The 14819-nt window shown below is 45.1% G+C and overlaps 1 protein-coding gene and 1 long non-coding RNA gene across 2 annotated transcripts in view; both read left to right on the top strand.

The window, feature by feature from the left end:
• Positions 1 to 14819, top strand: part of LOC310671180 — a 108575-nt gene that overhangs the window by 76185 nt on the left and 17571 nt on the right. The gene's annotated exons all lie outside the window — the stretch shown is intronic.
• On the top strand, positions 2718 to 11509 carry LOC310672762 (vomeronasal type-2 receptor 26-like; the record flags this gene model as incomplete). The annotated part of the gene is made up of 6 exons (XM_083430414.1): positions 2718 to 2755; positions 2927 to 3218; positions 4419 to 5207; positions 5354 to 5584; positions 7258 to 7384; positions 10611 to 11509. 6 exons carry the CDS (start codon positions 2718 to 2720, stop codon positions 11507 to 11509), a joined length of 2376 nt encoding a protein of 791 aa, XP_083286540.1.

Below are 14819 nucleotides of genomic sequence, written 5' to 3'. Positions count from 1 at the left end.
ACCACTTTAGCTAATGGGGCCTCCTGCTGCTGCCACACGATTTCTGTTCTCATCCTGAAGCAAAGTTCTTAACCCAAGGTACTATTTCTGGGTTAGTGGAGTCTGTAACCTGAAGCGTATGTAAGCTGAAGCGTATGTAACTCGAGGTACCACTGTATAGAACCAAGTGTTTTTAAGTCAATTGATTGTCTGCTCTTCAGAAATAGCTGCACCTGGACAGAATCCGTCTCTCTGAAAATACCTTTGCTGCTTTGCATGTGTCAATTTATATTGAACTCTCGTGCTGTTTCCTTCAGATTTCTTCCCTGTATTACAGACTCTGATTCTCGAAGTAAAATCTCCTTTTATGACATTATTTCTGGTGTCTTCCTTTATGGTCTTAATAACTGACAAGCCCCTCACCCGTCTAGAATCTGTACAATTGCTGCCTGCACTCAGCATCTCACTTTGATTAATCCTAAACCATCAGAGGGGTGACCCTAAATGAAATTCCTGCGCAACAACAAAAAAGTCCTTCTCCACCATACCCCTCAATCAGGCTGCTTCGGTAAAGAGAAATTGATGGGGATTAGGAGTGTAATTTTGTGTGACTACAATATAAACCCAAATTCTGGTGCTACAAATAAATTCCTCATGTGAGTATGTGCTCAGAGGAATCCTGGACCTTAGTTCTGAATTACGCATTGGGAGATTGCTGCAGAAATCAGCTCCAGTGTGCTTACAGGTTTCCTTGGGGTATCTGTTTGGCTGATGTGAAAACAGGATGCTGGACTACATTAGCCTCATTCATCCCAACATAGGTGCAGGGCTCATCTGATGTTCTTATGATGCTCCTCCCCATAGTTGTCATTATTTTGCACCAGGCTCTGGTTTAAATAGAAGCTTGGGTGAAGCAAAGTAGGCTCTGAGAGTCTGATAGTGATAGAAGGGGCAGAGTTGAGAATTTCATCTTAACTAAGAGCTCCCATTATTGCTGGCTTGGTCTACTCACTTTATCCAGCAGCAGAGTTGCTAATGGATGAGGTGCAAAAGGGATGGTACCTAGTGGTCAGCAGCAGAACAAGCAGCTTAATGCAGAGCCAAGCAGCAATAAAAGAAGGGGAGAGAAAATACCTCCTTTGGAGGTAGGAAAATGGCATCTCCAGCTTGTGGGTTTCCCTTTGTGTCAACTGCTTGGCCATTGTGAGAACAGGATGCTGGACATTGTGGGCCTTTGGCCTAATCCACCATCAAGGCTCTTCTGATGTCAATCATGTCACCTTTACCCTTCATGATCCGTGGCAGCCTGTTGAGTAAACATGTTTTCTCCTGCTCTGCACCTGCTCCTATAAAGTTTCAGGGGAAAACTTTATTCCCTTAACAATAATCACAATCATAGTGATCTATTTTTATTCTTTCCTGAGTCCAAGTAGCCCCCACCTCACCCGTTGAATATTGCTTTGGGACCAATAAGGTAAATATCGCAATTAAGGGCAGCAGGAAGTTTTTTATTCGACAGTGCCTGAAAGGTTGGGTGTATAAAATATATATTGTGCCAAAAAATCCTGGGGGCCAGATATAGAGCAGGTGAAGTGGGAAGCTACATCTCTGTGATGCTGCCTTCTAGATCAGAAATTTTGACTGACTGGCTTTCCAGGAAAGACGCCCTCGGTCCAGTATACCTGAAGGAGCATCTTCACCGCATTGGTTGCCCAGACACTGAGGTCCAGAATTGAGGGCCTTCTGGCGGTTCCCTCGCTGCAAGAAGCCAAGTTACACGGAACCAGGCAGAGGGCCTTCTCGGTAGTGGAACACCCTGTGAAACGCCCTCCCTCCAGATGTCAAAGAGAAAAACAACTACCAGACTTTTAGAAGACGTCTGAAGGCAGCCCTTTTTAGGGAAGCTTTAATGTTTGACAGACTATTATATTTTAATATTGTTTAATATTGTTGGAAGCTGCCCAGAGCGGCTGGGGAAACCCAGCCAGATAGGCAGGGTATAAATAAAATAGTAGTAGTAGTAGTAGTAGTAGTATCCTTATTAAGACCAGCAGCTAGTGTTGGGTGGGACAGCTACAAGGAAAGCGTAGCAGGTAGACCCAGAATGATAACACTCCTCCTGTTGCTGCCTCTTGCAACCAATGGGATTCAGCTGACAGGAAAATGCCCACTGAAGCAGATCAAGGAGGAAATATTGGCTGCAAATTTTTACCGGCTAGCAGACCACCTCATTAGTGGAGTCACATTTTCAGGATTCTTTAATGATCAACCTCCTTTCACCTTTTTCAGCATCCCCATCAGCAGACTTGACTCGTAAGCAATGATGCATTGATTTTCCATTTTTCCATTTTCTGTGATACACTTGTTTTCTGATATCCTTGAAAAATTTCATTTCATTTCATTTATTTCATTTAGTTAACAAGTTTTATGTTTCTGTGCAGATGCTGGCTAGGGAAACCTAACCAGAAGGGTGGGGTATAAATAAATTATTATTATTATTAGTGAAACACCATGTTGCAACATAGCTTATCATGTGTTTTAAGTAATTATTGGTATTTTTGACATGTACTGCTCTCCAAAGCATAACTTGTTTTCTAAAGGGTTGGAAGTGCTTTGGGATGTGTTTGAGTTGCGAGTTTTCTGTAGTAAATAAAATGTGAACACATTTCTTTCACCCATGCACAACAAATTCTGTGCTACTGCAAATTGTAAATGTCTGCTGTGCTTAGTCATTTGCAATGCAGCCTGGGGGTCAATTTGGCTCAAAGGACTTTTGGTAAGTCACCAGAAATGAGGCTGATTTGTGTTCTAGTCTTTCCTCCACACTCCTCCTTTGCAAAAATACTACAGACACAGGTACAGTAGATCTCTGTCTCTCTTTGCTCTACTTTGACCTCTCTTCATAGTTGCTTTGATTAATACAAAAAAGAATGTGATTTTTTCACAGCTGGGTGGATAGGAAGAACTCACACGTTATTTCCTTCTCCTTTGCTGTTCGGGATATTAATCACAACCCCAGTCTCTTACCCAACATCACCCTCGGCTACAGCATCTATGATACCTGTTCTGAGGGAAGACTGACTTCTGACTCCATGACAGACCTGCTTGCTGGTGGGAAAATCAATATTCCAAACTACAGCTGTGGGAAACAGAAAAGGCTGCTAGCTGTTCTTGAAAAGAGTGAATTTGACATCTCCACACACCTTGCAAGCATATTGGGCATCTACAAGATCCCACAGGTAATCAGTTGGCCCAAGTGAAACACACCTGGCAACATTAGCCACATGGTTGTTGTTGTTGTTGCTGTTGGCATCTGTCTGTCTTGAAAGACAATGGAGTGAGCCTCTGGGATGAAGTCAAACCACTCTGTTAGCACTATCAAAGTGACCTCCACAGTGCGCAAGCCTGGGCAATAGGTACAGAAATACTGGGTTGCCAAGACAACAAGACCACCCTCTCAGCCTCACTGCTGTGCTTGAAAGGAAAGCAGAGAATTACATTTGGCACAAGCTTGGCTGCAGGAGTGGCTGGAAGGAGGCCAACAAAGCACCACCCAGCTGACTTAGGATTTGTGCAGGGTTTACTCCTTAGCCTTTTCTTCTCCCAGATGTTGGAGGATATGAAGGGTGACGGAACTCCCTTGCGGTTGAGGACAGACAGGCCCCTTTCCTGTTGTCTTTCTTTCATTCTTTCTTCAAATGCTTTATTGAATTCCAAAAGAAAGTGTACATTCAGAAATAGAATAATACGTATTCCAGCATGATTAGCTTCTTTCATTATAAATAACTTCTATTATGACTTCCCATCAGCCCATCCTGGATCCTCAATGCTTTTAACATGTCACACATTTCTTTATCAGTCCAAATCAATCTCTATTATGTTGTTTTCCTATGATTTCCTTCATTTTTGCATCAGTCACTGCAGACCTGCCAATGAATTCATTCGTGCCAACTCTCCAGCAATTTTGCTTGCCCCTCCAGTTTGGTCAGGATTGAGTCTCCCTTCCAATTTCTGGCTATTAGCATCCTTGCTGCAACTGTGGCATATGAAAATATTTTCCTCACATTTCTGGGGATGTCGGTGCCCATTATCCCTTGTAGGAAGGCTTCAGGGTTTTTTTGTAAAGGATATCTGAAATATCTTTTTAAATTCCTTTACTTTTCTCCACTTCCACCACATATGTAACATAAAAAATTATTTCAAGGTATAGCACACAGTAAACCTCAGATCTTCCTTCCACAATCTATCCCATTCTTCCATAGGGATATTATATCCAGAATCTTGGGACCATTTGACCATCCTATTGTCTTTATATGGCCTACTGAAAACTTTTCTTCTCCTGCAGCAGGCATTTTAATTGAAGTTTGATTATAGAGTTTTGCCATCTGGATCGTTTTTCTGAAAAACAAGCCATCATTCTCTTTCTCTTCTTTTACCAGCTCAGTTACGGCTTTGCTCTTACTGATAAATTCCAGTCGCCTTTTGTCTACCGCATGACACCAAACCAAGAAACGCAGTACCAGGGGATGGTCCAACTCCTCCGACATTTCAGGTGGACGTGGGTCGGCCTCTTTGCTCCAGACAATGACAATGGAGAAAGCTTCCTGAGTACCTTGACACCTCTAATGAACAAAAGGGAAATTTGTGTTGCCTTCGCACAAAGAGTACAACGAGAAACTTGGCTATGGATACCCCATGAAGCACCTGCCCTGTGGAGACAAGTCAATGTATTTGTTTACTTTGCAGACTCTCAAAGTGGACTTTACATAATCATAGAGGTTGAATCCTTACTTGAAAGGATACAAACTGGGGGGAAAGTCTGGATAACCACAGTTTTTCATAACAAAATGTTGTTACATGATATTGACTGCTTCCGGTATGCCCATGGCTCTTTGTCCTTTGTACTGAAGACCAAAAAAAGGATGCAGAAGGACTACTATGGGCCAATGTCCTTGGCTAGTCAACAGTATTCAGAAGAAGCATTTGATTGTTCTTATTCAAGGCATGCCTTGTCTGTGAGGGGTATGACCAAATGCAGAGAGAAGGATAATGTGAAGATGCTGCCCCAGGAAGAGATTGAAAGAATCCAGTCCCAAGACAGCTATGTGAATTACCTGAGTATCCAAACTGTGGCTCAGGCCTTAAATGTTGCCTATTCATCCAGGTCAAAGAGGATGTCGATTGTGGGTGGAGGCAACTTGGAACTTCCAAAGCTACAGCCATGGCAGGTAATAATCTAGCATGGTCAGATGAATCCAGGCGAGAGATACTTTAGTTCTTATTCAGAGAAGATTAGGATGTAGAGAGAACATGAAACCATGTTACATAATTCAACCCTGCTTACTCATTGCTGGATTTTCCTCTGTCATTCTAGCTTAATCGTTTCTTGAAAGAAGTCCAGTTCTACTCTAATACTTCAGCTGATGGGCAGTACTTGGATGAGAATGGGGCGCTGGCCGTTGACTTTGATATCGTGAATTGGGTGCTGTTTCCTAATAACTCTCATGATAGAGTGAAAATTGGGAGAATAGAGAGACTAAAGTCCTCAAATCTGAAGTTCACCATTAACCCAGAAGCAATTGTGTGGCCCAAGCGATTTAAGAAAGTAGGAAAAATTGGATCTGCCATTTTATTATCTATGACATCTGCTATGCTCTAATAAGATTTTGAATAGTACATATGAGGCTTTGACTGCAATCTTGTGGATGCTTCCTTGGAGCTATGTCCCACTGAGTTTAGTGGAACCTGCTCTTGAGTAAATATGCATAAAATTTCAAATAAATAGGAGAAGCTCCAAAGCAGAGCAGAACACATTTCCCTGGCTTTGTTGTTGTTGTTGTTTAGTCGTTTAGTCCTGTCCAACTCTTCATGACCCCTTGGACCACAGCGCGCCAGGCACTCATGTCTTCCACTGCCTCCCACAGTTTGGTCAAACTCATGCTTGTAGTTTCGAGAACACTGTCCAACCATTTCGTCCTCTGTCGTCCCCTTCTCCTTGTGCCTTCAGTCTTTCCCAACATCAGGGTCTTTTCCAGGGAGTCTTCTCTTCTCATGAGGTGGCCAAAGTATTGGAGCCTCAGCTTCACGATCTGTCCTTCCAGTGAGCGCTCAGGGCTAATTTCCTTAAGAATGGATGCGTTTGATCTTCTTGCAGTCCATGGGACTCTCAAGAGCCTCCTCCAGCACCATAATTCAAAAGCATCAATTCTTTGGCCATCAGCCTTCTTTATGGTCCAGCTCTCACTTCCATACATCACTATTGGGAAAACCATAGTTTAACTATACGGACCTTTGTTGGCAAGATGATGTCTCTGCTTTTTAAGATGCTGTCTAGGTTTGTCATTGCTTTTCTCCCAAGAAGCAGGCATCTTTTAATTTCGTGACTGCTGTCACCATCTGCAGTAATCATGGAGCCCAAGAAAGTAAAATCTCTCACTTCCTCCATTTCTTCCCCTTCTATTTGCCAGGAGGTGATGGGCCCAGTGGCCATGATCTTCGTTTTTTTGATGTTGAGCTTCAAACCATATTTTGCGCTCTCCTCTTTCACCCTCATTAAAAGGTTCTTTAATTCCTCCTCACTTTCTGCCATCAAGGTTGGGTCATCTGCATATCTGAGCTTGTTGATCTTTCTTCCGGCAATCTTAATTCCAGCTTGGGATTCATCCAGCCCAGCCTTTCGCATGATGAATTCTGCATATAAGTTAAATAAGCAGGGAGACAATATACAGCCTTGTCGTACTCCTTTCCCAATTTTGAACAAATCAGTTTTTCCATACCCAGTTCTAACTGTAGCTTCTTGTCCTTGGTGCCCTCTGAATATTGTGGACTACAACTCCCATGCACCCCAGACAGCATCATGCAAAGATATCTGAGGGGCACCAGGTGGGGTTAGGCTGGAGTATCATTGGCAGATGTGATGGCAACAGATGGAGGACTTGTTTTATTGCTGATGTTCATATGAGGGTTTATGCCATGCTCCTGTTTCTTGTTAACTGTTAATCTACTACTGCAATTTGTAATACTATTGTCGCTTAGAAATGTGAGATTTCAATGTTAAGGGCGGGGGCAGAAGTAGACCCAAAAGGTTTCTCTGCCATGCAGCTCTGCAAAAAAACACACAAAAAAGTAACTGCCCAAAATATGGTCTGGGGTCACCTGAGGTTATCGGAAGCAAATATCTCCTCTCCGGGATCCTTCCAAAATTCTGTTATCTGTGTCCCAAGGCACAAATGCACCTATCACTTTCTCCTTAATGCTCAATTTTCTCTTCATGCCTAGACCGTGCCCCAATCAAGATGCACAGAAAGCTGTCTCCCTGGATATTCCAGAAAAGTTCAGGAAGGGAAGCCGCCCTGTTGCTATGATTGCGCTCCCTGCTCAGAAGGGACCATCTCCACTCAGGAAGGTAGGAGAGGATCTCAGAGAAAATGGCCTTTGATGGGAAGATGGGGAAAATATTTGAGCCACTGCAAACATGATGTTAGTAATGGCTAGTTCCATCATCTGTCAGGTGGGCACCATTGGCATTCTCAGAGAACAATGGAGGCATTTATGATGAGTTCAAACACTGTCAGGTGTGGACAGTCCTCGCCTCCCTTTGGTAACCGCACAGATAAAAATTAATGAACCGTTTATAATTTATACTCTTTTTATTCCGTCATCTGGTTGCAAGCAAAGATCCACATCCCTCCACAAGGAAAGCAGTTGGCTACTCTAAATCCTCCCCCTTCTACCCCGCACAACATCCTGGCGCCAACGAGAAGTTCCTTCCCCTCTCTGCATCCTTTGTTCTCTAATACATATGGACGTCCTCGTTTGTGGGGAGGGAGGGTCCCCCACACTCTCCTATGACATCCTTGCTCGCTGTTGCCTCCCTTCTGTTCTCTTTCCATTATCTCGTAGCTAGGTAATGCTGGTCTAATCTGCTCGGTGTCTGTGTCTCTCCCTCTTCAGAAAGGAGCTGATCTGCCTGAGAATGCATTTCCCAATCCTCTGATTCAGAGCATGCCCTGACAGTAACTTCTTTTTCTAGAAAATAGCACTGGAAATAAGGAAAGGAAAGGAAAATATAGCCTAGTAGCACCTTAGAGACCAACTAAGTTTGTTCTATGTCTGCGCTACTCTGAAACAGAAGTCACCAGACCCTTATACAGTGGTACCTCAGGTTAAGTACTTAATTCGTTCTGGAAGTCCGTACTTAACCTGAAACTGTTCTTAACCTGAAGCACCACTTTAGCTAATGGGGCCTCCTGCTGCCGCCACGCCGCCGGAGCACAATTTCTGTTCTCATCCTGAAGCAAAGTTCTTAACCTGAAGCACTATTTCTGGGTTAGCAGAGTCTGTAACCTGAAGCGTATGTAACCTGAGGTACCACTGTATATAGTGGGAGGGTGGGGTGGGGTATTTCTCAGAAGGGTACTAGGGGATGGGTGATTAGCTCAATGGGTATGGTAAATATGCTGAAGACTGATAACGACTGCAATTAGTCATAAAGGCGGTACCTACCGGACGTCTCTCCTGGTATGCCCCACAGAGGAACTTACGGTCTTCAAATAAAAACATCTTGAAGGTCCCAGGCCACAGAGAGGTTAGGCTGGCCTCAACTAGAGCCAGGGCTTTTTCGGCTGCGGCTCCAACCTGGTGGAACACTCTGTCACAAGAGACCAGGGCCCTGCGGGACTTGACATCTTTCCGCAGGGCCTGCAAGACAGAGCTGTTCCACCAGGCCTTTGGTCAGGGTGCAGCCTGACTTCCTCCTTTGGCAATCTTTACAAAACTTTAGTTTATGGTTGCCATCAATTTTGATTTTAATTAATTTTTATAATGTTTTTATAATGTTGCACTATTTTAGTGTTGTTAGCCGCCCTGAGCCCGGCTTCGGCTGGGGAGAGCGGGATATAAATAAAATTTATTATTATTATTATTATTTATTAAAGGAACAAAGCAATGGATAGTATGCAGATGACCAAAAATAGCTTTCGCATGTGTAATGAGACATGAATCCAATGTCTCTATTCAGACCAGGTCTCTCCATAGTTTCCCCACCCCTCAGAAAACTTAAGGATATAAGAAAGGACTTGCTGCAGAGAAAGAACAGCCCTCCCACCCCCACCCCATGTGATCTGCAGCAAGTAGTATTCAAAGGCATTCAAAGGACACCTCCAATGTTGCAGGGAGCATGTGTCAATGAATCAGGTCCTGGGGACTTTCTTGATGAGTGAGGGGAAAGTGAGCAAGAGTGCCAGGGTGTATTGGGTTCACCAAACCTGTGGCTTCAGGAGGGTTGGCGTCCTGCCATGGAGTCATAGAATCATAGAATCATTTATGGGTTCAATTCCCACCAGCGCCAGACGACTCCCCCCCCCCCCCAATTTCTTAAAAGCCTCCTCCTGGGAAGGGGTTTAGAGCAGTAACAAGACAACCCTAAAGGCTGGTCCAGTGTCATTGCAATGTGTACCTTTTGTAAAAAAAGAGGGAGCTGATGGAGAAAGTCAGGCTTTGTTATAGTGTGTGGGGCACAACTCAGTGGTAGAGCATTTGCTTTGAATGCAGAAGGTCTCAGATTGGTTCCAATCTGATAGGGAGGTAGAGCTGGGTATCATCCGCATACTGATGAACACCCAGCCCAAACCCCTTGGTGATCTCTCGCAGCGGCTTCATGTAGATGTTAAAAAGCATGGGGGCGAGGACACAACCTTGACGCTCCCCCAACAGCACGTTCGGGACACGGCCCAGGAGCAAGGAGCAGCCTCGCACCCAGATTTTACCGTAACAAAGCGGAGCTCATTGACCCAGAGGGCCAATCCTGGGGGTCCAAGAAATAATCATAGAATCCTAGAGTTGGAAGAGACCACAAGGGCCATCGAGTCCAACCCCCTGCCAAGCAGGAAACACCATCAGAGCACTCCTGACATATGGTTGTCAAGCCTCTGCTTAAAGACAGTCAGCACTAGGGCCAGAGAGACAATTTCTGAGAGGTCCCAGAAGATCAGGAAAGGAGGTAGTGCCACACAATAATACTACTCCAACTTCCTCGGAGGAATCATGGAACACTAATGTAATACTTTATTTTGGAAATTATTATTCTAGCTTCCATTTATTATAAATAAAGTTGGGGTTTAACACATCTGCTTCTCAATACAGTGGTTACAATCAGGTTACATACACGTCTGGTTACATACACTTCAGGTTACAGACTCCGCTAACCCAGAAATAGTGCTTCAGGTTAAGAACTTTGCTTCAGGATAAGAACAGAAATCATGATCCAGGAGCGCAGCGGCAGCAGGAGGCCACATTAGCTAAAGTGGTGCTTCAGGTTAAGAACAGTTTCAGGTTAAGAACAAACCTCCGGAACAAATTAAGTACTTAACCAGAGGTACCACTGTATTCAAACATAACAAGAAGCTGCCATTATACTGAGTCAATCTATTGATGCATTTAACCCACATTTGTCTAATCCAGGGGTTCATTATTTCTTCCTGGTCTTTGCACTAGACATTAATTTTTCGCGGTGAATAATAGCAGTTGGGTGCTGCTGCCAACCTGTAAATCACCAAATGCAATAGTGCTTTCTGCAAATTTCAGGTGTGTGACTGATGTTAGGATACCAAAGTGTGTTTTTCTCTATGCAGATGCTAATGAATGCACCAGATGTCCAGAAGATCAGCATCCAAATGAGGACCGAGACCAATGTGTCCTCAAAGTAATAACCTTCCTTTCCTATGAAGAATGTTTGGGGAGCCTCCTGGCTTCCCTTGCCCTCCTCTTATCCTTAACCACTTGTTTTGTGTTAGGAATCTTCACTAAACACAAAGAAACCCCAATAGTCAAAGCCAACAACAGGGACCTCTCCTACATCCTCCTCATCTCTCTCCTGCTCTCCTTTTTGTCCTCCTTCCTCTTCATTGGAAAGCCAAGGAACGTGACCTGTCTTCTCCGTCAAACAGCCTTCTGCATCATCTTCTCAGTTGCTGTCTCTTCGGTCTTGGCAAAAACCATCACTGTAGTCCTGGCCTTCCTGGCCACTAAGCCAGGGAACAAGGTGAGGAGATGGCTGGGGAAGAGTTTGGCCCACTCCATTGTCATTTCCTGCTCCAGTGTGCAAGTTCTCATCTGCACCATCTGGCTGGGGATCTCTCCTCCATTCCCAGACTTTGACCTGAGCTCCCAGCTTGGAGAGATCATTGTCCAATGCAATGAAGGCTCTGTTGCCATGTTTTACAGTTCTCTTGGCTACATGGGCTTCCTGGCTGCCATCTGCTTCACAGTGGCTTTCTTCGCAAGGAATCTGCCTGGGGCCTTCAATGAAGCCAAGCTGATCACCTTCAGCATGCTGGTCTTCTGCAGTGTGTGGGTGTCCTTTGTGCCCACCTACCTGAGCACAAAGGGAAAATTCATGGTAGCTGTGCAGATCTTCTCTATCTTGGCCTCCAGTGCTGGGCTCCTGGGCTGCATCTTCATTCCCAAATGCTACATTATTATATTGAGGCCTGATTTGAACACAAAGGAGCACCTGACAACAAAAAACTAAATATGACATTTGATCTTTAGCTCTAGGGATATTACAAAATTGTACAGTTGGAAGCCCCAGCCACAATCTCAAGTGGAGCTAAACTGTTCATGATCCAAGCTGCTTAAGAAGTTGCAAACTGAATTACTAGAGTACAAAATGTACTTAGCTAAATTAGAAGAAAATGATATTGAACTGGGTACATAGGGATATCTTTAAAAGTCGTATGGGATTCTGATAAAACAACTAATACCACTACTACGTCTAATAATAATAATAATTTATTTATTTCTCCAGCCACTCTGGGCGGCTTACAGTACATATTCAATCAATCAATCTTTATTACGGTCCAGAGACCCTACAAATCATTACAAATCAATACACAATTCATACAGCCTACCTCCAGGTTAATCAAGCATTGTGTTTAGAATATAGGGCTCATTTGAATATAGCAGCCTCATTTTAAAAGCAGCCCATGGATCAAAACTGTAAGGGGAGGGGAAACATAAGGGTCAGACTGAGTCCAAACCAAAGGCCAGGTGGAACAGCTCTGTCTTGCAGGCCCTGCAGAAAGATGTCAAGTCGTGCAGGGCCCTAGTCTCTGGTGTCTCTATGGCATTTAAATGTCCCATAATGTTCAAGGATTGGTCCATTGAGTAGGACATCAGTGAGTTTGAGAATGTCCACATGGTTAGACCCTGCTCCACAGGCGGAAACAGCGCCCTTCCCACAGCTTCTCCATTTGCAGCCACATCAGACAGGTCCGACAGGGTCTTTTGATCTATTCCTCTGCCGCCCTTCCATAATCAAGGGATAATATATCCCACAAAGCAAGACCCAGACATGTGGGGGCTAGTCCAGGTATATGCTCAGTGCCCAGAAGCAAAGGCTTGGAGGAGCGTGGCTTTGGGGTAATCTGGCTGCCAGTTGGCAAGGTGGTCCACGGGTAAGGTCTGGGTAAGTCCTAGACTGAATGAAGTCAGCGACAGTCACTTGCCCTGTGCTCAGTCTGTTTTCCCGAAAATAAGACAGTGTCTTATATTAATTTTAGCTCCCAAAGATGCAATAGGTCTTATTTTCAGGGGATGTCTTATTTTGCCATGAAGAAGAATACGGTACACATTTATTGTTGATCAAAAAGAAGGAAATTTATTACCTGTATACGGTACAATGTGCACGGCTCCTGCCCCGCACGACTCACTCACTGTCTAATTGTGCGTCAGCCAGACTCCGTCAGGGCAGAGCGAGCAGCAGGCGGCAGCTTGTCCTGGTGTCGGCGTGGGCTCTCTGATTTAAAGAGACTTCACACTGTCTGAACAGCTCCGGCTGTGCTGCGGCCAATCAGTGAGTTGCGCAGCGGCGCCCGCCGCTACGGTCCAGAGGAGACACCTTATGGTAGCTTCGGGGGCCTTATATTCTGGGGTGGCCTTATTATCAGGGAGGCCTTATATTTGGGGAGGGCCTTATATTACAGCGAGAGGCAAAACTGGAAGTAGGTCTTATTTTCAGGGGTGTCTTACTTTCGGGGAAACAGGGTATGTCAAGGTTGATGTCACAGGTGCTTTTCCCAACAGGGGTTCCCTCCCCTGTGAAGAGGTGGCAAAGGGGTCCTTTAGTGGGTCCCTTCAAATACAGTGGTGCCCCACAAGACGAATGCCTCGCAAGACGGAAAACCCGCAAGACGAAAGGGTTTTCCGTCTGCAGAGGCGCTTCGCAAGACGAATTTCCCTATGGGATTGCTTTGCAAGACGAAAAATGATGAAAAAAATTGAATTTTTTTTTTCGCTCCAAAACCCCTTATTTTGAATCGCTAAGCTGCTAAAAGCATTTTAGCAGCAAAACTGCTAATCTCCCAAGCGTTAAAAAGCCGTCTTTAGCCCTTAAAATGTCAATAGCGCTAATAGCGCTACTCCGTCAATGGGCTTGCTTCGCAAGACGAAAAAACCGCAAGGCGAAAAGACCCGCGGAACGGATTCTTTTCGTCTTGCGAGGCACCACTGTACAGGTATTGATGAGTGAGGTTCAGGGCTGTCAGGTTCCAGGAAGCGATGTCTCCCCTGTAGTATTGGCCCCAGGTCACAGCCACCGCTACCAGAGGCAGGCCTTGCTTTGGGTGACTTGGTGCATCTGCACAGATCCAGCAGTTGGGGTAGGGAGCTTCTCTGGCCACCTTATTCAACAGGCGGATATGAGGAGGAAAGGAGATCTTGCTCTGTGTACAAAGGGGTTGGGCCAACGTGCCTTGGACAGGGGTGCCCAAACTTCTTTCAAAGAGGGCCAGATTTGGTGAAGTGAACATGTGGAATGGCCGACCAAAGTTGTTGACCTTTTTTAGGACTGAAGTTGTTGATTAGACCCCCAAAATGGACTTTGGTGATGCGTGGCCTAGGGGATGCAGAGGGTCATTGGTTTTCAGAAGTCTCACGTCCTTGGTGACAACCCCCCCCCCAGCACCTCTGAGGCCTGGTGTGATCCCAACTTGGGGTTTTGTGCAGCCCCTGCAGTGTGAAGCCGGCCTTCCAGGTATTCTGGCCCTTCCCAGTCGTTGGTTACTCCAATGTCCCAGAGGCAACAAAATCACCATAGGCAAAGTCCTTGCAGTTCGGTTTTCTGGGGCTGGGAGTCCATTCGAAGGCATTGGCTCCCAAAGATCAGGTTCTCTGTGGGGTGGTTAGAATCTGTGTAGATATAAACAGCTCCCCCATTGTCCACCTCTGTCTAGTTCGGGTGCTTGGAAACTTCCCCTTGGCTGTAAAGGAGGGAACTACTGTTTGCACATCACAGGCAATTTTGTTGATGTCAAGGAGATAAAAAATTACACAACTTTTTGAAGGCAAGCCCTGTTCAGGGAAGTTTTTAGTTTTGATGCTGTAATGTATTTTTACTATTTTTTGTTGGGAGGCGCTCAGAGTGGCTGGGGAAACCAAGTGAGGTGGGCGGCCTACAAATAATAAAATTATTATTATTATTATTATTATTATTATTATTACTACTACTACTACTACTACTACTACCACTACTACTACTACCATCCCTCCAATCTCGCCGGCCAAGCGATGCTTAGCTGCCTTGCACCCCTTGGGCACCTTTGTGGGAATGGAAATGAGAAGTCCACCAAGGGCGTCCCTATGAGAGCCCCCATCCCCAAACAGGACTCTCGGGACGCGTCCCCCGTTTCGCCCGGCAGGAATCCCTTGAGGCGCTGCTGGCCAGTGTGGTGTCGTGGTTAAGAGCGGGAGTCTCGTAATCTGGGGAACCGGGTTCGCGTCTCCGCTCCTCCACCTGCAGCTGCTGGGTGACCTTGAGCTAGTCACACTTCTTTGAAGTCTCT

This window comes from Podarcis tiliguerta (assembly GCF_965153285.1).
Source record: "Podarcis tiliguerta genome assembly, chromosome: 2".
Lineage (NCBI taxonomy): Eukaryota > Metazoa > Chordata > Lepidosauria > Squamata > Lacertidae > Podarcis > Podarcis tiliguerta.
Note: the sequence above shows the minus strand (reverse complement) of the source record. Positions and strands in the feature narration are given on the sequence as shown.